The 20,462-nt window shown below is 46.7% G+C and overlaps 4 protein-coding genes across 5 annotated transcripts; 3 read left to right on the plus strand and 1 right to left on the minus strand.

Moving 5' to 3' along the window:
• The first annotated feature begins 185 nt into the window (after positions 1-185).
• On the plus strand, positions 186-1,695 carry LOC104581453 (BTB/POZ and MATH domain-containing protein 2). The gene is made up of 2 exons (XM_010229022.2): positions 186-808; positions 952-1,695. The coding sequence occupies exons 1-2, from the start codon at positions 192-194 to the stop codon at positions 1,490-1,492; spliced, it is 1,158 nt and encodes a 385-aa protein (XP_010227324.1). The 5' UTR covers positions 186-191; the 3' UTR covers positions 1,493-1,695.
• An 819-nt stretch (positions 1,696-2,514) lies between these two features.
• Positions 2,515-4,756, plus strand: LOC100845350 (probable amino acid permease 7). The gene is made up of 3 exons (XM_003579375.4): positions 2,515-3,084; positions 3,182-4,131; positions 4,218-4,756. The coding sequence occupies exons 1-3, from the start codon at positions 3,012-3,014 to the stop codon at positions 4,620-4,622; spliced, it is 1,428 nt and encodes a 475-aa protein (XP_003579423.2). The 5' UTR covers positions 2,515-3,011; the 3' UTR covers positions 4,623-4,756.
• LOC100821568 (probable amino acid permease 7) lies at positions 4,642-6,656 on the minus strand. Its single transcript, XM_003580687.3, has 4 exons — positions 6,111-6,656; positions 5,798-6,021; positions 5,285-5,646; positions 4,642-5,190 (listed from the first exon to the last, which is right to left on the minus strand). Exons 1-4 carry the CDS (start codon positions 6,560-6,562, stop codon positions 4,783-4,785), a joined length of 1,446 nt encoding a protein of 481 aa, XP_003580735.1. The 5' UTR covers positions 6,563-6,656; the 3' UTR covers positions 4,642-4,782.
• A 440-nt stretch (positions 6,657-7,096) lies between these two features.
• LOC100821881 (protein PELOTA 1) lies at positions 7,097-16,658 on the plus strand. 2 transcript variants are annotated; one of them, XM_003580688.4, is made up of 15 exons: positions 7,097-7,258; positions 7,402-7,484; positions 7,909-7,984; positions 8,488-8,619; positions 8,770-8,815; positions 8,932-9,007; positions 9,555-9,630; positions 9,717-9,749; positions 9,835-9,903; positions 14,439-14,545; positions 14,904-14,976; positions 15,145-15,183; positions 15,394-15,488; positions 16,033-16,139; positions 16,351-16,658. In XM_003580688.4, exons 1-15 carry the CDS (start codon positions 7,208-7,210, stop codon positions 16,422-16,424), a joined length of 1,137 nt encoding a protein of 378 aa, XP_003580736.1. In that variant the 5' UTR covers positions 7,097-7,207; the 3' UTR covers positions 16,425-16,658. The 2 variants fall into 2 exon arrangements, with proteins under 2 accessions (XP_003580736.1, XP_010240551.1); XM_010242249.3 differs by having other exon boundaries at positions 9,570-9,630.
• Positions 16,659-20,462: the final 3,804 nt, after the last annotated feature.

Raw genomic sequence — 20,462 nt, forward strand, 5'->3', positions numbered from 1 at the left:
ATATCGGAACTGCTGAGTTCTTTTCGGCCCGACCCGATGAAGCCCGCTAAAACACAGATACCCCGAGCCCAACCGTATCCCGTAATTAACTCTCCTAGAAACGAAAATCCATATATTTTCCAGATACCTTCCCATAAAAGAAACACCAATCTCTAAACCACAGCAAGCCCTAAAACCCAGATCGATCGACCATGGGCGCCGGCCAGTCGGTGCCAGCCGACGCCGCCGCCGCCGCCGCGACGACAGCCTCCGTGAGCCAGATCGAGAAAGTCACCTCGATCCACGAGTTCACGATCAGCGAGTACAGCCGGACCCGGGGCATGGGGATCGGCAAGTCGGTCCTGTCCCAGTGCTTCGACGTCGACGGCCGCCGCTGGTACGTGCGCTTCTACCCGGACGGCTACTGCACCGCCGACGCCGCCTGGGTCGCCTTCTACGCGCAGACGCTCTACAAGCCGCAGCTCCGCGCCGTGCGCGCCGAGTTCTCCTTCGCGCTCCTCAACGCCGACGGGGACCCCGTCTACACGCGCCGCTCCGACAGGGCCTGCAAGTATGATACCTTGTGTAATAGCTGGGGAATCCGACGGTTTATCGGCCGGAACCAGCTTGAGGCCGCGGCGCTCGGCGCTGTTCATGGAGATGACTCGATCACTGTTCGGTGCATCGTGACTGTTCACAAGGACCGACGGAGGAGTCTGAAAAGCCGCCGCCTTTTTAATCGCCATGGTCTCCCTGAGGCTCCGCCGTCGTGCCACGCGGCGAATTTCATGAGGTTCCTCGCCACGGGCAAAGCGCCTTTTGACGTCAGGTTTAAACCTACAACAACTTGTCTTGTACTTCAAATCTATTTTCCTCATTGTATTTTGTATATGCTCCCTATGAGAGTCGGATTAGATATCGTTGAATATCGTGAGATGCAATTAGGATTTTAATCCCATCTTTTTTTACAAGGTTTGACCTCGGGGGCGAGGTCTTCGAGGCACACCGGATGGTGGTGGCGGCGCAGTCGCCGTGGTTCGAGAGCCTGCTCTACGGCCATGGGAGCGAGTCGAGATCGAACACCGTGGAGATCAACGCCGACACCGACGACGACGACGCCATCACCCCGGCCGCGTTCGCCGGGGTTTTGTACTACATCTACCACGACGAGCTCCCCGACGAGGCGTCGGCGGGTCCCAAGGCGTCGGCGTGGCTGAGGAAGAAGGCGTTCGAGTTCACCATGGACCTTTTCGCCGCCGCGGACTACTGCCTGATGAAGAGGATGAAGCTCATGTGCGCGGGGAGGCTGTGCGAGTTCCTCGGGGAAGACAACGTGGAGATGCTCGTGAAGCTGGCCGAGTTGCACTCGTGCGAGGAGCTCGAGCAGGCGTGCAGGAATTACGCTTATTTTAAAGGGATCAGCTTGGTGCCCAGGCCGCAGATTCCGGCCACGACTGCTCCGACCACAGGGACCGATGCCGTCGATCCTGATGCTGTTCCGGCGACAGGGTAATTAACTGGAGGTGATTAAGCTTGTGCATGCATGATACTATATATAGTGTTTAGTTATACGTTATGTAGTGGTAGCCTGCCAGAGTTGAGATGATGTTAATTTATTTGGCCTCGATAGTTTTATTTTCTGTTGGGAGGTCGATCGAAAGTTTTGTAGTGATTAGGCTATACTTGCATGCATGGTAAACTGTTGAGGATGCCATATTTAACTCATAGGAGTACTTGATTATTATCTTTGACGTCTCAACTTGGTTGTGTTAATCACTTCTTGATGTCAAACTTGGAATCGATGCATGATGTTAGTTTATCTGGCTTGATAGTTCTATTTTCTGTTGGAATGTCGAAAGTTTTCACAACTGAAAAGGGAGCCAGTTTTTTCTTTTGGCCCCCTGTTGATCTAAAGTTAGATGTGTGTTAAATAAAAATATGCAAAAAAATCTTGAACTCGCAAATTAAACTCATAATGTGTGGTTACGAAAAAAAATATATTTGCATTGATATAGATGGCCTGTTTAGATATATATTTGTTTTTGAGGAGATAAAATTGTCTTTATTTCTCGCAACAAAAGAGATTATCTTTATGGTAGAAGTAGAAGACAAAGCAGAAATGATTGAAAATGACTTGAGGCTGCAATCACATGACTCATCTAGCGATAACCATCACGTCCGGAACACGATTTCATCCCTTTCTGTTTTGTTTTCCTCTTGCGAGACTGCCGGAAGGCAAGTAGCACGCAAGTTGAAAGACGAAACGCTGGGCTTTCTGCATGTCTCAACGCCCGTTTCGTTAATTTCAGTCGACAGGACGCAAATGCAAATCAATCGTTCGAGAAATTAAGTTGCTGATGACGCGAGAAAGATCGAGTGTTTAATTAGCGCGCTTTAGGCAATATATATGTGATGTGTGATTCATGAATCAGCTGCGAAAGCGACCCGCACGTTGATAAAAGCGACAATATCTTGACAGGGGCGGAGCTAGAGGAAAATAATCCAGGTGCACAACATTAACATCTACACAGCAAAATGGATGCATGGTGCACCTTTTCTAATATAACCTGGTTCACTATGTAACTACAACACTTACACACTGCTAATTTTCTTCCTTGACCCTGGTTCACGTGCACCAAGGAGAGCCTGACTAGCTCCGCCCCTGTATCTTGATACAACTGATCCCGCCTCGTAGGGCAAAGCAACGGCGACTGTCATCCGTTTCTCCTATAAAGCTGCTGGCAATTTTGGCAACTTGTGATCACTGAGATCTCTACGATGTGATGTGTGCACATGATTTTGAGTTAAGTACTCCAACAACCCTAACAGCAATCGCTAACAAGGCGGCTAGGAGTAAACCGGATCAGATCAATGGCGTCTCGTGCTTAAACCAAGGCGGGGTCCTGGTCTTCCCGGGTTGATTGTATCCAAATAGTGCCAGCAGCACTCCAGGAGCCCTGACTCTCTGACTGTTCTGGCACATGGGTCAACTCTGAAGTCCCCGATCCCCGGAAGCCTCTGGTCAATCAACAATGGCGCCGCCGCCGGCGCCCCTCGGCGTCGCCGCCTCCGACCTCGACGACGATGGCCACCCCCGCCGCACAGGTAAACAACAAACACAACATAACACCCGGCCGGCGCTCAAATCAGGCGTCTCCCTTGATTTCTTCTCCTTGATTGACATCAATTGGCCGAGCTGCAGGGAACCTATGGACGTGCGTGGCGCACATAATCACGGGCGTGATCGGCGCCGGCGTGCTGGCGCTGTCGTGGAGCGTGGCGCAGCTGGGCTGGGTTGCCGGCCCGGCCGCCATGCTCTGCTTCGCCGCCGTCACCTACGTATCCGCGCTCCTCATGTCCCACTGCTACAGGTCCCCGGCGCCCGGCCCGGACTCCCCGCCGGACTCGGAGAAGACGCGCCGCCGGAACTACACCTACATGGACGCCGTGAGATCCCACCTGGGCCCCAAGCACACGTACCTCTGCGGCTTCCTCCAGTACGTCTACCTCTACGGCATCGGCATCGCCTACACAATCACCACTGCCACCTGCCTCGGCGCGATCAAGAAGGCGAATTGCTACCATGCCCACGGCCGCGCCGCGGCGTGCGGCTCGGGCGAAGCAGAGCAGCACCTGTTCATGCTGCTCTTCGGCGCGGCGCAGCTGCTGCTCTCCTTCATCCCGGACTTCCACAGCATGGCGTGGCTCTCCTCCGTGGCGGCGGCCATGTCCTTCTTCTACGCCTCCATCGGGCTCGGCCTGGGCCTGGCCAAGACCGTCGGCGACGGCGTGGTCAGGGGCAGCCTGGCGGGCGCGCCCATGCCGACGCCGGCGCAGAAGGTGTGGCGCGTGGCGCAGGCCGTGGGCGACATCGCGTTCGCGTACCCGTACACCATGGTGCTCCTGGAGATCCAGGACACGCTCCGGTCTTCGCCGGCGCTGGAGCGGGAAGGCGAGACGATGCGCAAGGGGAATGTCGTGGCAGTGCTCGTCACCACCTTCTTCTACCTCTGCGTCGGCTGCTTCGGCTACGCCGCCTTCGGGGACTCGGCGCCGGGCAACCTCCTCACGGGGTTCGGCTTCTACGAGCCCTTCTGGCTCATCGACTTCGCCAACGCCTGCATCGTTCTCCACATCCTCGGCGGCTACCAGGTAAAACAATCAAACTCAAATGAAGAATTTGCTCTCTGAATCTCTTCTGAAAGAAACCGTTTATCTGATCTTGGCATTTGTTGCAGATGTACAGCCAGCAGATATTCACGTTCGCGGACAAGTGGCTGGCATCAAGGTTCCCAGACAGCGCGTTCGTGAACAGAGTCTACGCCATCAGAGTCATCCCAGGGCTGCCGGCGTACGGGCTGAACCTGCAGCGGGTGTGCTTCAGGACGGCGTACGTGGCGAGCACGACGGGGCTTGCAGTGGTGTTCCCTTACTTCAACGAGGTGCTGGGCTTGCTGGGCGCGCTCATCTTCTGGCCGCTCGTCATCTACCTCCCCGTGGAGATGTACTGCGTGCAGCGCCGGATCGCCGCCTGGACGACGAAATGGGCCGTGCTGCAGGCCTTCAGTGGCGTGTGCTTCGCCGTTGGGACTTTCGCGTTTGTTGGGTCCGTGGAAGGCATCGTCAGGAAGAAGCTAGGATAGTGCGAAAAACGTATGCGTATTGTGTCAGCTTTTGTATATGGTTGTAGTTTCTGTTTTTGAGCGGCAACACGCCAAACACCGAGGAGCACAACCAAGCAAGTGTGTACTGTATAGAAACTCTTTGTCTGCAACTACCAGTACTGTCAAACTTTGGGTCTAGCTAACCTGCTAGCCTCTTTCTGATAACACCCTCCAAGGACCCAACAAACGCGAACGTGCCTACGGCAAAACACACGCCGCTGAACGCCTGCAACACAACCCACAAGGGCGTCCAAGCCCTGACCCCCTTCTGCACGCAGTACATCTTGACGGGGAGGTAGATGACGAGCGGCCAGAAGATGAGCGCGCCCAGCAAGCCCAGCACCTCGTTGAAGTAAGGGAACACCACTGCAAGCCCCGTCGTGCTCGCCACGTACGCCGTCCTGAAGCACACCCGCTGCAGGTTCAGCCCGTACGCCGGCAGCCCTGGCACGATCCTCAGGTAGTATACCTTGTTCACGAATGCATTGTCAGGGAACCTCGCCGCGAAGCGTCTGTCGGCGAACGTGAATATCTGCTGGCTGAACATCTGCGTGTCCCAAAGGGCCAAATTTTAGGCAAAGATGAGATCAAAACATTCAAATCGGAGCAGGAATTCAGTGTTGAGAACTTGATATACGTACCTGGTAGCCACCGAGGAGGTGGATGATGATGCAGGCGTTGGCGAAGTCGACGAGCCAGAAGGGCTCGTAGAAGCCGAATCCGGTGAGCAGGTTGCCCGGCACAGCGTCGCCGAAGGCCGCGTACCCCAAGCACCCGACGGAGAGGTAGAAGAAGGTGACGATGCCCACGGCGATGGCGTTCCCTTTCCTCATCGTCTCGCCTTCCGGTGGTGTTGGTCGCAGCGTGTCCTGTATCTCCAGGAGGACTATGGTGTACGGGTAGGAGAACGCGATGTCGCCGATCGCTTGTGCAATTCTCCAGACTTTCTCCGCGGGGGTGGACATTGGGACGCCGGCAATGCTGCCTCTGATCGTCCCATTACCTGACCGAAAATTTCAGCAATGTCCACTTTCAGGCCATCTGGATGGGGACGAATCATGTAGCAGACCGTACCGTGTAGTACTCCCTCCGTCCCAAATTAACTCATGTGATACAAATCTACGTCAGTTAATTCGGGACGGAAGGAGTATTACCTATGGTTTTAGAGAGGCCGAGGCCGATGCCGATGGAGGCGTAGGTGAAGGACATGGCGGCGGCGACGAAGGAGAGCCAGGCCATGCTGTGGAAGTTCGGTATGAAGGACAGAACCACCTGCGCCGCTCCGAAGAGCAGCATGAACAGATGCAGCTCTCCTCCATCGGAGCCGCAGGGGGCGCCGCGGCCTCGGCCATGGTAACAATTCGCCTTCTTGATCGCGCTGGATGCAACGATCGAGACCGAATCACTGGATCAAATCGATGAAAGAATCAACCGAACAATAAGCTAGAGCTAGCTTTCCTGACGTACCTGAGGCATGTGGCCGTGGTGATGGTGTAGGCGACGGCGGTGCCGTAGAGGTTGAGGTACTGCAGGAAGCCGCAGACCCAGGTGTACTGCTTCTTGTTTCCAAGATGTGCCCCGACGGCGTCCATGTAGGTGTAGTTCCTCTGCGCCGCCTCCTTGTGGTCTTCTTCGTCATCGGCGCCGGCGCCGGCGGGGGACCTGTAGCAGTGGGAGAGGAGGAGCGCGGAGACGTAGGTGACGGCGGCGAAGCAGAGCATGGCGATTGGGCCGGCCACCCAGCCCAGCTGCGCCACGCTCCAGGACAGCGCCAGCACGCCCACCCCGATCACCCCCGTGATGACGTGCGCCACGCACGTCCATAGGTTCCCCGTACGAGGGCCCCGGCCGTCGTCGTCGGGCTCCGGGCCGGCCCCCGCGGCCGCCAGCTCCAGGCTGCTGCGGTCCGCCGGCGCCATTGTTGTTGTTGGCAAGCTAGCTAGCTGCTTCTCGAGATGTGAAGGAGAGCTTGCAAGTACAGTACATTGGACTAGTAGTAGTAGGTAGCTCAGCAGCTCGGTCCTGCAGTCGGCTGTCACTTGCTTGACTGATTGGCGTATTGTTTGGACAGACGTGGGGGGTCGATGGGGGGAGAAGTTTGTCCCGGCCTACGAATACGACAGCCAGAGCTGAGCTGAACGGAACACCTCGATTCTCTCCCTGGTTAATTTACGTACTACTCTCTTTATCGATCTCGCTCTCTCTGTCATCTCTGATGACGACCTGATCATTTTCTTTTGTTTTAGCTAAGACGATCTGATCATTTTTTTTAGAACAGACGATCTGATCATTGATCCTGTCCATCTTGCTCAAGTCGCAAATGCAATGTGAATCGTTTGGTGACCGGGCGCTGCACCGTGTGGGCTTTTGGATTTACGGGCCGCATCTTCCTTGGCCCGCCAGTACGACGCCCGGCCCAAGCCGCCAAGCGGTGTATAAGGAATCCCCAGAAATAAAAGGACTCCCCTCGCCACCGCGAAAAATATCCCCGCTCGCCGCCGTTCTCGAGAGCAAAATCGCGAGAAACCTTTGATCCTTTCTAGATTCCGGCGGCGGCCGCGACGATGAAGCTCGTCCACCGAAACTTCGCCCGCAACGGCCCCGGCTCCGCCAAGGTAATAAGTCATCTTCCCCCACCGTCCAGTTGCGCTCTGTTTGATCAATCCGGTGGCTCTGTCTGGGCTAACAATCCCCGTCCCCCGCGTTGGGGTTCTGCGGTCGTGGTTGCTGATTAGCTCGATCCCTTGTGGTGTGTCAGTTTTTGCCGGAGGAGGAGGACGACCTGTGGCACGCGTATAATCTCATCGCCGTCGGGGATACTCTCCAGGCCGTCACTGTTCGGTCAGTCCCCTTTTCGGTTCAGTTCATGTGCGTTATATTAGTAATTCAGCCCTCCCGCAGGGTGCAGTGATGGATTTTAGGCGCCCCAGTTTAGCATTTCTGATTGGTACACTTAATTTGAACTCGACTGATGATTGCTACTTGAAGCGGAATTAGGTTATGGTTACTGTATGGCTGGCATGATTTGCTTGGTGAAAAAAGAAGGTCGAGCTCTCTTGGCTTGGGTTTAGGGGATTGTATGCCACTCGTGCGACAAGTTACTCCTTCATGATAGTATAGCTATGATTGTTCAAGACTCTGTCTCGATTATTCTTGAAGCACTCTTTGCCCCCCTTTATAGCTAAATCCACGCTATGCCCCTGAGTATACCTTGGAAAGTCACAATATACTTGAAAAGTGATCATTTTCTTCTGTTTGTTTCCAGGAAAGTTCTGAGAGATTCAGCTTCTGGAGGGCGTGATGCGGAGCGTGTTAAGCTAAAGTTAGAAATTGTAGTTGAGGTGATATCATCTATCCATCTGCATCTAGTAGGTTTCTTCAGTGATTCCAGCTGTAAACCTTTGTGGGTTTTAAATGTGACTTGAGGCAACATTATCATTTGACAAGACAGCCTACTTCACTGCATCACGAATGGAAAGCGGGAGGGGATTGACATATTGCAGAAGTTTATAGTTTTTACTGATTTTTCAGGGCCTACCTGTGTACTGAAAAGGCTCAAATAATCCATGACCTTGAAAATTGGAGCTGTGATAGAATCGTGTACTTCTTATATGCATGTTACTGCCTCTGCTGTGGAATAATAACACAGAGCTTTATATTGGACAGTTAATCTAGCATGTGCGCTTAATAACTCAAAATTTGTTACAGCTGAGCAGCCCATGGACACGGAATTCTATATATCCTTATATTGCTCATTTTGGCTTCGCTTCTTGCTCTTCTCAATCCTATCAAAAAAATCCACTTATCTAGTTTGATTACTGACATATCCTTTATCTTGGCATAGTCTGTAGATTATGACAAGGAGGGAAATGTCTTGCGTGTCCGTGGCAAAAATATTACCGAGAATGATCATGTGAAAATTGGCCAGTTTCATACTTTAGAGCTCGAGCTGAAGAGACCTTTCGTTCTACGAAAGGTATGCCCTAACATTTGATCAACTTACTGTACCTTTTAATTCTGGGACTACCATATTAGTGTCAGTTGTTTATGGGTAGCCTTGTCTTAAACTTATAATCAATTTAAATTTGGGATATAACTCCGAGTAGCATTATTTCTACCTATGTAGGAAAATTGGGACTGGTTAGCACTTGATACCATCCAACAAGCATGTGGTATGTGAGATTTTATCTTCGACAGATGATACAGCCTTTTTCATTATCAGATTTGTTGTTACTGTTTCATGAATAAATAAACAGTGTTTTAATTGGGTGCATCTGAACTTCTTTAGACCCTACCGCAAGTGCTGATCTAGCAGTTATTCTCATGCAAGAAGGACTTGCCCACTTATTCCTCATCGGGAGAAGGTATGCAAGGACGTTTTATGCTGAGCAACATAAAACTTATTTTTTCTGTTGTTGAATTGCTTTAGATAATTAGATCCTATGCAAGTCATGCTAATAATTATTGCACACCCCTTTTCATGAGCTTTCTGTTGTGTAAGTAGCCATTACTCAGTGTCGGCTCTCTTTTCCTTTTTTTTGGGTGTGTGGGTGGGGGATTGGTTTGGTAGTATTTCCAGGAAGACAAACCAAAAATATGTAATTGGAAATGATAATTTCTGTGATGGTAGTGATTTTCAACTACGATATCAGTTGGTATAACACCAAACAGAAGTTTCATGAACTTCATCCTCAGTTTAGTTGATATTTCGTTTAAATGTTCATGAACCCCTGTACACTTGCGTAGTTACACAATCACACCATATTTGTCTAGTTTGTACTTCCCTAAATAGGAATATTAATTGATTATATGGATTATGGCATGTTCTTGTTATTGTTTTTCCTGTCCTTTAGTTACATGAGTAGTTGCTGCCTCTATATTCAACCTACTAGCCATGGCTGTTCTAAACAGCATAACAGCAACCAGGGCACGTATTGAAACATCGATTCCTAGGAAACACGGACCTGCCATTGCTGGTTACGAATCGGTATGATGACTCTTTTCACATAATGTAGAATTATTTTGTCTTATCTATTTGCAACTGAGTTCCTGGTTTTTGGTTCTGTTCTTCAGGCCCTCAAGAAGTTCTTTGAGCATGTTTTGCAAGTAAGAATATATAAAAAGTTGCAAGTAAATTGACAACATTCATAAATGAATGTTTTTATTGATGCATTACATTAATTGTCTGCAGGCTTTGTTGAAGCATATTGATTTTGAAGTAGTCCAATGTGTTGTGATTGCAAGCCCAGGTTTTACTAAGGTAATCAATCACATATCTAATGCGAGGACAATTTACTACAGAATACTTCCATACAATTGGCATAAATTTGTAAAAACATCTTCAAACAATATTTTTACAGATTGATAACTATACCTATTATGTGATGTCAAAATAATTCTGAAGTTATTCTTGATATGTATATTAGGGACCAGTCTGTTAATTGTAATAACCTACCAAAAAGGAAAGTAATCATTCTTTTTGAAAAGGTTCCGAAGCTTATATGTAACCACTCACAACTGATATGTTCTGTAGCTATATCCCATGTGTAATGGAAGCACCCAAAACTTGATGTATTTGTTCCTGTGGAAATATTCACAGGTTATCAACTTTAAAGTGTCGTTCACATATGGCTTAAAATCACTGGTGTTCCTTTTCAATAAGGATAACTGGAGAATTTGCTAAATATTCATACAATTCTAATTTGGCATTTTTTTTATGGGGGAACAGTAGGGGAGTCCCCAACGAATCCTACGAATGTGGTGTTCCTGTGTCATTGTTTAGGTGCTTATGGATTGAGCGGGGCGGCTTTTTTTTTTTAAACAATAAGACCTGGACTATTATCCCTACCCTCGGTAGCTTACGAGTTTACGTCCATCCTTGCTCGGGTACGGTTTCCTTTATTTTTATCCCTTGTAGCCGTTACCCGAATTCGCGCAAGTGTGTCCACACCCCCCCTGACTTGACGAAGAATCCATTCTCGCGAACAAACACACTCCCTCCCTACACACACCTAGGAGCACCCCTTCCTGCATATCCATACAAGACCTGAGTAGGCGGGTCGAGGTCCTACGAGCCCTGTGTCAGGGAATTGGGGTGCCCAGGGCGCATGAGGAAATAGGTAGGGGAAACCTTCAATATCTGCAATTTGAAATTTAAACCCCTCAACTTTGGTTACGGGGCGTATCATGGCTTCATCTGGAAAAGAAATCATGAACCGTTTATGATCAGCCATCTGTTTAATCTTCCAACATTTCCCCCCTTCAAATAAATTAACATCTCTGTATCGATAATATGAATTGAAGCATCACCTTTCTCAATTTTCATCAACACCACACCTTCTTTCTTAGCCCCTTTATTACACTTACTGCATAGGGGGATGTGCATGCTACAAAATTGTTGGCCATGAGAGCCATGACCACACTCTCAAGCCTTCTTTGTGAGGGCACTTGTTTGACTTATGACCTGAAGTTCTACAGTTGTAACAAAGTGGTGGTTTCTCAGAAGATGCTACAAGATGGTCATCCATATTGCAATTGTAGCAAAGTTGTTTGTCAAAACCCATATCCATGTTACCTTTCAAAATAAATTTTCTTCTCTTCGCGCTCTATATTGGGGTTTGGCATCCTCCTCAAATTCATATGAAGTCCCTACTCTATATTTATAATTGACATCCTCTCTACAATATGTGTCATCCTCACGAAAACGCTCAAATCCATCAACCCCTTTCATGTGGAAAGGATTCTGCACTCTCTTGGACACAACATCTTGACTAAAGCGGCAACTAAATTTAGAATGGTGATTATCATCATCAAAGTAGTGCTGTTGGGATACATCATGGCGACCGTCATGTTGCAAAAATCTCTCTCTGGGGTCATAATCTTGTTGACGGCTCCAAAGACCTTGACCTCCCATCTCTAGTATAATTATCATCATATACCCGAGGTCATGTCTATTTGACAGGTGTGACGAAGTATCCATAAAGTTGGAGTCCACGGCATTGCGCGGCCATTCAGATTCATCTCTGAACCGCTTCATCTCCTCCCCTACCTTGCAGCTGCTCCCTCTCCGCTGACAGGTGTGACGAAGTATCCACAAAGTTGGAGCCCACGACATTGCGCGGCCATTCAGATTCATCTCTGAACCGTTTCTTCTCCTCCCCTACCTTGCAGCTGCTCCCTCTCTGCTGATATGCACATGTGCAATGTCGTGGGCTCCAACTTATGTGCAGATCAGCGGAGAGGGAGCAGCTGCAAGGTAGGGGAGGAGAAGAAGCGGTTCAGAGATGAATCTGAATCGACGCGCAATGCCGTGGGCTCCAACTTTGTGGAAACTTTGTCACACCTGGCAAATAGACGTGACCCAAGGTATGATGATAATTACACTAGAGTTGAGAGGTCTTGGAGCCGTCAACAAGATTATGACCCCAGAGAGAGATTTTTGCAACATGACGGTCGGCATGATGTATCCCAACAACACTACTTTGATGATGATAATCACCATTCTAAATTTAGTTGCCGCTTTAGTCAAGTTGTTGTGTCCAAGAGAGTGCAGAATCCTTTCCACATGAAAGGGGTTGATGGATTTGAGCGTTTTCGTGAGGATGACACATATTGTAGAGAGGATGTCAATTATAAATATAGATGAGGGTCTTCATATGAATTTGAGGAGGATGCCAAACCCCAATATAGAGTGCGGACTTTACATGAGGAAAGGAGAAAATTCATTTTCAAAGGTAACATGGGTATGGGTTTTGACAAACAACTTTGCTACAATTGCAATATGGATGACCATCTTGTACCATCTTGTGAGAAACCACCACTTTGTTACAACTGTACAACTTCAGGCCATAAGTCAAACAAATGCCCTTACAAGAAAGGCTTGAGAGTGTGTGGTCATGGCTTTCATGGCCAACAATTTTACAGGATATGCACACCCCCCTTTCTAAGTGTAATAAAGCGCTAAGAAAGAAGGTGTGGTCTTGATGAAGATTGAGAAAGGCGATGCTTCAATTGATATTATCGATACAGAGATGGTTAATTCATTTGAAGGGGAAAAAGGTTGGAAGATTAAACAGATGGCTGATCATAAACGGTTCATGATTTCTTTTCCAGATGAAGCCATGATACGGCCCCTAACCAAAGTTAATGGGTTTAAATTTCAAAATGCTGATATTGAAGCCACACACCTTTGGCAGCCCTTCGATGAAGTCCATGGAGATATCTTCCCAAACACAAGATGGCACCACCAAGGACTGAAGTGGGCCAGCCGGATGGAGCTGCTCCGTCTTGTTGCGACGCGAATGTAGTCCTGTAGGTTGAAGTCGCGGCGAAGCCGGTGAAGCGATTTTTGAATGCCTTCATGGCCCTCGTCGTGAGCGGCTAGCAGAATATCCGCCACCAACGGAGACGACGGAGGTACACAAGCGCGGCGCTCGAAGGTGACCAAGCCGTCCACGAGGTCCCAAGGGGACCCTAGCTTGCCGGCCTCCAACTGCTCCCGTAATGCGACGTGTGGGCTGCTTGGCGAATAGCGTCGAAGAGGTCGAAGGCGTCGGGGAAGTCGTGCCGAGAAAGAGCGTCGGCCACTGTGTTAAGGTGGCCAGGCTTGTACTCCACGGTGAAGTCGAACCCCAGAAGCTTGCCAACCCAATGATGATGGGGTATGGTCGCCAAGCGCTGGTCGAGAAGGAACTTGAGGCTGTAGTGGTCCGTCTTGACGATGAAGGAGCGTCCCCATAGGTACGGCTGCCAGTGCCGAACTGGCTGGACCAGGCCAATGAGCGCCCGCTCGTAGGCTGACAGGGACGCATGGCGAGGAGCGATTGGCAGACTGAAGTATGCGATAGGGCCCGTGCCTTGGTGCAGCATGGCGCCAAACCCCGAGCCCGAGGCGTCACACTCCGCGGTAAACGGGATGGTGAAGTCAGGGAGCTGCAGCACGGGCGTCGTGTTGAGCGAGGTCTTCAACTGACGGAACGCCCGGTCAGCCTCCTCTAACCAGGGGAACCCGTCCTTCAACAACGCCGTGAGGGGCGCCACAATGACACCAAAGTTATGGATGAACTTGCGGCAATAGCCTGCCAACCCCAGGAAGCCGCGGACTGTACGGATGGATCGTGGTGTGGCCCAGTCGTTGATTGCCATCACCTTCTGGCCATCTGTCCATGGCCCGGAGATAACATGGCCGAGGTCACTGATTCCTCCCCAAAGGCACACTTGGAGCGCTTGAGAAAGACTTGCCATCCTCGTCACCCTGTGGCAGGGAATCGGGGTGCCCAGGGCGCAGGAGGAAATAGGTTTGGGTATTTGATTGCTTCCTTTATTATTGACTAGGGGGGACTATAAATAGCCCTTACAAACTTGGAGATCAAGCTAGACTCTAACAAAATTGGAATCAAACTCCTAATCAGATTTGGAAACAGTAGGGAAAACCTTCTACGGGACAAAACCTTTCTATCTCCAATCTGGACTCGTAGTCACTTAAATTGATTGACTTAGTTGATCCAGACCTTGAGTCTGGGAATGCCCTTGGTGGCCGGTGCCTATACGTGCGCCCTTACATGACAGTCATATTATCAAATTATCATGGTTTTGGAATATGGTTAGATTCATGTTACTTGCACTTTATACCTGTTTCTAATTTAAAACACCTAGCTGTTATTATAAGCAGCTTCAGTATGTCTAGTTACGTATCAGCCGATCTGTTGCATTGAAACTTGCACAAACTAACTGTCCATATCTCCATGAATGTAATGTCAATAACTATATGTTTATTTTTTATTTTTATCTTAACAGGATCAGTTTCGTGATTATATGCATCTTGAAGCTGCACGACGAGACTTAAGAGTAATAATTGAGAACAAATCACGCATTATTCTTGCACATGCACCCTCAGGTTACAAGTGAGTTGTCCTTTTTTTTTAATTCTGTTGATTCTGTGTATTTATCCACTATTTTAGCTGTCTCTTTTTTTCTATTTATTTTTGCTATCATTTATTCTGAACAGCATAACACCTGCAAATTTAGGTCGTGCTTCTGATCTTCTGAATAGCATTTAGGTTTATCTAACCTTCTGGCTTCTTGGATATTTATTACTGGAAATTTATATGTGCTTAATGAGCGATTGATTTTTTATATTTATCAGATCGTAGATTTCCCCTTGCTCTCTGGGTAGTCTTAATTTTGTTGTTCATTTTTTCTCTTGGTAGTCCTAATTTTGGGTTAATTTTTGTTCTGTTTTATTGGTTATGTTTGTTAAAGGCATAGCTTGAAGGAAGTTTTGGATAGCCCTAGTGTGATGTCACTCATAAAAGATACAAAAGCGGCACAGGAGGTGAGTCAGATATATAATTTAGAAAGCTATCAGTAAGTACACTAACTTAGATGTATTATTCCTTATGAAACAGTTTGATTCACTACAACATGCCAGGCACATTCAGAACAGATTGTGAGGACAACTTCTCATATTGCTTTTGTCTTGTATTTTTTTTTTAATTTACAGGTACAAGCTTTGAAGGAGTTCTTCGCTATGCTTACTAATGTAATCCTCTTCAGACAAAAAGTTTGTAACAGTTGGCTTTTTCAAACATACAATCATATGGAACATGTTGACCATTTATACATATATACACTTGTATTTCACTTCAGAAGAATAATTGTGGTTCTGATTTTATATGTTTATGTCTTGTAGCTGCCGATTCTCTTAGTTAAAGCATGTTTAATTAGGTATCTGTTTGCTGCTCAATTTCAGGACTCGGCCCGAGCTTGTTATGGACCTAAGCATGTTGAGATTGCAAATGACCGTCTTGCGATCCAGACTCTTCTAATGACAGACAGTTTGTTTCGGTAAGTCATGCTTATGAAACTTATTATATATCATTATTTCTCATATAGCTGTATATTTTTGCTATAATAAAATATATACTGTTGATATCTCCCCTACAGTTTTCAGCTGGTGGTGGATTTACTATTTAGGGCATTTCCTAATAGACATTTTCCCACAACAGAAATTCGTAGGCACAACACGTGATGTCCCATAGTTCCTTTTTGTTAGTCTGGGCATAGCAAGCAAGGTCCCATATTCCATATTTGAAGACTTGCTTCAAGCTGAATATCTATATAATGATTTACATGTTTTTCCAATTATGCATCTAATAGTCTGAAAGTTGAAACAAAAGTTCAGCAGTTGCACGTTGCAACTAATTTTCCTGTATAGTGTTAGCTCCTACTGCAACTTTCTTATTTTATTCTGCTGACTTATTGGACTTCTGGTTTAGTTCCTTCTCTCAATGGCTGATTCAACTCACAGAAAACCACAGGTTTTATACCAAGCTGTTGGATGTATATAGAAGTTGAGGGTAACTTTTGAACCTTTTGCTTCCACTTACAGGAACACTGACATTGCTACAAGGAAAAAGTACGTGAATTTGGTTGAATCGGTCAAGAAATTTGGTGGTATCGTGCACATATTTTCTTCAATGCATGTCTCCGGCGAACGTGAGTATACTATCATTGTTTCATACTGCATACACTTTGTTCATAGTTGCACAATAAGTGAAAACATTGAAAAATGATACTGTTAGAAATTCTTTAAAGAGAGTGTTTCATTATGCCAACTTTTTTTAAGCAAGAGGGAATTTGTTTATATTTACCTTTGCTTCACTCTTCCTGGTTTCTAAAATTGCATTTTCCCCATATGTTTGAGCAGAATTAGCGCAGTTGACCGGAATAGCAGCTATACTTCGATTTCCCCTGCCAGATTTGGAGGACATCGAGATGTGATTCTCCAGCCCTTCAGAGCTGCTTAACATTTGTTTTTGTATCAACCTGTTAACTTATATTCCTTTGTGTTCTGATGTGTAATCTTGTATGGTTGATTGATATAGGTAACACAAGAAATCCTGATTACATGTGTAAATGTTTTGTTGTGTCATATCTATTGGTTATCTTAACTTGGTAAAGGGCCTATCTGTTTCCGGCCTCCACACGCATGCAAGTACTTAATCAGTTGGATTAGCCTTATCGCATTCATGTGCAGCACCAACTTTCAGACAGGTTTGTGGATGGTAACTGAACAGTCTGGTTTTAACAAGACGCTGTTGAGGCTTCAGATTTGATTTCCTTAAGTTTTTCTTCGTGTTTGCTCCAGCAGTACTGCTGTATGGCTGTGCATACTTTGTTTTCTTGTTGTTGAGAAGGACCACCAGTTCAACTCATGACTTAACATTGAGCCACCTTAATGCAATCATGCTCTAGCTCTGCTGGAGCTTCCCTGGAGCACACCAAGCCAACTTGTAGTTTTTCTGTCACGCATTATGCCCTTCGTACGATTTCTGTCATTCATTCTGTTTATTGTAGTACTACCCTTTTTTGCGCCTGTATATGTTTGCAGTAGTGTGCATATACCATCAGCCTGAATTTATAGTTTTTTTTGCATAAATTCTCATCTCGGAGTCCCTTTTCCACGTGACGGATCATCTCTGGGTGTCTGGAGCATCCAGATCATAGATTATGCTTGTTCTTCAATAGACTGCAACAAAGCTGGAATTTTTTGGTTTTGTTTGAGTGAATGTAGCATCATTTGCAGAACTAATGCCACAAAAGAAAGCTATTGTGCATGTTATCCTATGCTCGATCGTGGATAATGAAACCTACTGAGTTTGATTAACACCACGAGTTTCATCTGTGCCATTCACTGATCCAAACCTAGAACATACACCAGTGTTCTATTGTCATGTCGTCCTAACAGAAAGGAAGAGGGAAAATCCACATCACAAGGCCCGCTGTGGTGGTGACAGCTGATTTGTTGTCCTCTGGTGAAAAAAAGAAGGATGCGACGACTTTCTTTCAACGAAAATTACGAGGCTTTTTGACAAATTTATAGACCTGAAATGAACGTTGGCTGACTTTTCTGGCAACCGTAGATTCGGTTCTTTTGACCTTTGGATGAAACTGAGATTTTTGTGCCTGAATCTGCACCCACTTTTTGAGTAATTCAAGAGTTAAGCAAATGCATGGCTCAAGGATACAACTTACGCACAAGATTAGGCAGCGAGCATGTTCAATGCAAGATGCCTAGGTGGGTGCTTAGAAAAATTAACCGGTTTTTGTTAAGCACTGATGCTTATTGAGACTAAGTAGATGGCCTAACTTGGCACCTCCTCTATACAAATAAGCACTGGTGCTTAAAAAAGTGCTTGGTTTATTTTCGTAAGCACCTGTCTAAGCACCTTGCATTGTACATGCTCTAAGGCATCTTAGAAACAGACGTGCATCCTCTTTAGACTAAACTGCTGCTAGACTTTGATTATTACACATGGAACAAATTGCAGGCCAGTTGAGTCAATCCGGCTAAATCAGAAAGCACCATCTACCCCTGGACAAAGCAGGGAACTAGTTAAAGAGTAACTAAGACAGATTACTGCTATCTTGCGTTATTTTAAACACCAAGCCAAGTTGGGGCGGCTACGGCATTGCCCACTGGAGGCAAACTAGACTCTGGACAAATGAAGCGTTTGTTCCATTAGCACAAGATTATCAACGTCAAAGGCAACCCCTTGACCTAAAACCATTAACCAACATGGGCGTGCGCTCATCGTCCTGTTTCGAAAACAACAAATCGATGGGCAGTCGTTCGTCACACGCCATGTTTTACTAACCTGTCCATCTTGGACAGCTCTGATCAAGCCTCAAGCCAGCGTCCAAATCCCTCTCCTAACTTCCTCCTTAATCTTATACAAGCAAGAGCGATTTTAGACGCCTTTGCTTTCCTGAAACGTCAGCCTGGTTAGCAATACCTAATGCTATATACGTGGTACTCCTTGTGTTTCAAATTATGGAATGTTCCAGCTTTTGTCCTAAGTCGACCAAATTTATAGAAAAATCTATTAACATATACTTCCTCCGTCCAACAAAAGATGTCTCAAGTTTGTGAAAATTTGGATGTATGTAGACATGACTTAATGTATAAATGCATTCAAATTTTGACAAACTTGAGACATCCTTTGTTGGACGGAGGAAGTATAACACTAATTTGGTATTATTAAATTTGTCATGTTATATATCTTCATAATATACCTACGTTATATTATTGATATTCGTTCATTTTTCAACAATCTATTATTGGACTTAAGACAAAGACAAAACATCTTAGAATTTGAAATAGAAGGAGCAGCATATACGTCAATACATGGCTAGCTCCAAATCATCATACCAACCATAAACTATATATATCCAACCCCATGTCGTTAGGCAATCATCACGTCACCACATCTAAAATATAAAAAAATTGTACCGAAAAAGTGGAAAATATTATATTTTTAGAGAAAAACCTACTTTCAAAAAGATAAGGTATTGAAAGAAGAAACCACATCATGTAGCAACGGCCATGCTACGTACACTGAAGGACCAAGGGGGCAATAAACAAGAGCAAATTCCTTCTAATTCAAGCCCAAAGTAGGCTTATTAAAATCTGTCTCTAAAGCTTTTCTCATCAGGCATCATGCATGGCACGCGTCTCCCTTTGGAAGTCCCAATACTTTGCACTAGTTCAAACTCGCCAAGAGCTGGCGTCCAGACTCTCATTACATCACACCCATTAGTTAATCTGTCAGGCTAACTAAACTTAAGTTAGTAGGCCATGTTCTAAAATGGAAGCTAGCGATTGAGCTGATTAAAGTTTCTTGCATGATTAGCCAGCCTCCGAGGTGTCCATGTTGTGGTATATTTATACTGCTAGAAAGTACTAACAATTCTTAATTTAGGGCTTATTGCTTAATTTATAATTGTAGGTAGCTTGTGATGATTGATATGATCGATGGCGCCCTTTTCTTGTGTGTTTGCACTCAGGCTGGCTACCATGCAAATGCAAATTATCTGTTAGTGTGAGGGCCTTTGCCAGCGGACACGGTGAAATGGCTCTCGAGAACATGTGCTTGAAAAACGGGAAATCAACTAAGAAAACCTTAAAAGAACCACGTGTTAAAATGAAGAACAAAAAGACCAGCACTACAAGTTTGGATCCTTTTCTGTCCATGAAGATAAACAAGAAATTACAATTAATAATTATTCCCTCCGTCCCAAATTAACTGATGTCGATTTGTATAGATTGTTATACGATTCCACGTCAGTTAATTCGAGACGGAGGGAGTATGTGTACTTTTTGACATTCCAAAGACATATTTGACATTCGAAAGACATATTCTTTTCACATGGGAGGCCATGCTAAGCTATATATCTCTTGTATGCTCTTTTGAATTATCCTCTTTGCTAGCTTCCAGTGACAGAAAATCAACCTCTCTCGCTATCATCATCATCACCACCAGAGCTCGATCAGCAGGCTACATATAATTGTTAATTAGCCTTTCGATCCTCACCTGGCTACTTAATTAGCATTTCAAACCTCAACTAGCTACTAGCTTCTTATCCCTCTCTCTCACTCTCTCCCCCTATATATAAATCAAGCTTCACTGATGGAGTCATCACACACAGGCTAGCTAAGCTCAACAACCTCTCTCTCTCACACACACACACCACTAGCTAGAAAGATCCCAGAAATCAAAGGCTAGCGCTTAACGCTAAACAGAGTGTGTGGCATCATATCTCTATTGGAGGCGCAGCATGGCAAGGCTGGCCGCGGTGGTCCGGTGGTGCGGCGGGCGGCGGCGGCGCCAGCGGTGCGGCGGGACGAGGACGACGGCGACGGTGTGGCTAGGGGGCGGGCGGCGCAGGCTGGCCGTGTCGCGGCTGCTGCGGTGGCGGCTGGTGGCCCAGCTGCTGCAGCCCATCAGGAAGGCGCTCATGAACATGGCCCATCAGGAA

Source organism: Brachypodium distachyon, chromosome 5 (assembly GCF_000005505.3).
Source record: "Brachypodium distachyon strain Bd21 chromosome 5, Brachypodium_distachyon_v3.0, whole genome shotgun sequence".
Lineage (NCBI taxonomy): Eukaryota > Viridiplantae > Streptophyta > Magnoliopsida > Poales > Poaceae > Brachypodium > Brachypodium distachyon.

Excerpts from the sequence above, each read along its gene's own strand:
- LOC100821881 (XM_003580688.4), top strand. The coding sequence starts at position 7,208 with ATGAAGCTCGTCCACCGAAACTTCGCCCGCAACGGCCCCGGCTCCGCC. Across the intron at positions 9,631-9,716 it reads CCATTGCTGGTTACGAATCG|GCCCTCAAGAAGTTCTTTGA; the intron begins GTATGATGACTC and ends TCTGTTCTTCAG. Across the intron at positions 14,546-14,903 it reads CATGCACCCTCAGGTTACAA|GCATAGCTTGAAGGAAGTTT; the intron begins GTGAGTTGTCCT and ends TGTTTGTTAAAG.
- LOC100821568 (XM_003580687.3), bottom strand. The coding sequence starts at position 6,562 with ATGGCGCCGGCGGACCGCAGCAGCCTGGAGCTGGCGGCCGCGGGGGCC. Across the intron at positions 5,647-5,797 it reads CGGCCTCTCTAAAACCATAG|GTAATGGGACGATCAGAGGC; the intron begins GTAATACTCCTT and ends ATTTTCGGTCAG. Across the intron at positions 5,191-5,284 it reads ACCTCCTCGGTGGCTACCAG|ATGTTCAGCCAGCAGATATT; the intron begins GTACGTATATCA and ends TGGGACACGCAG.
- LOC104581453 (XM_010229022.2), top strand. The coding sequence starts at position 192 with ATGGGCGCCGGCCAGTCGGTGCCAGCCGACGCCGCCGCCGCCGCCGCG. Across the intron at positions 809-951 it reads AAAGCGCCTTTTGACGTCAG|GTTTGACCTCGGGGGCGAGG; the intron begins GTTTAAACCTAC and ends TTTTTTTACAAG.
- LOC100845350 (XM_003579375.4), top strand. The coding sequence starts at position 3,012 with ATGGCGCCGCCGCCGGCGCCCCTCGGCGTCGCCGCCTCCGACCTCGAC. Across the intron at positions 3,085-3,181 it reads TGGCCACCCCCGCCGCACAG|GGAACCTATGGACGTGCGTG; the intron begins GTAAACAACAAA and ends GCCGAGCTGCAG. Across the intron at positions 4,132-4,217 it reads ACATCCTCGGCGGCTACCAG|ATGTACAGCCAGCAGATATT; the intron begins GTAAAACAATCA and ends CATTTGTTGCAG.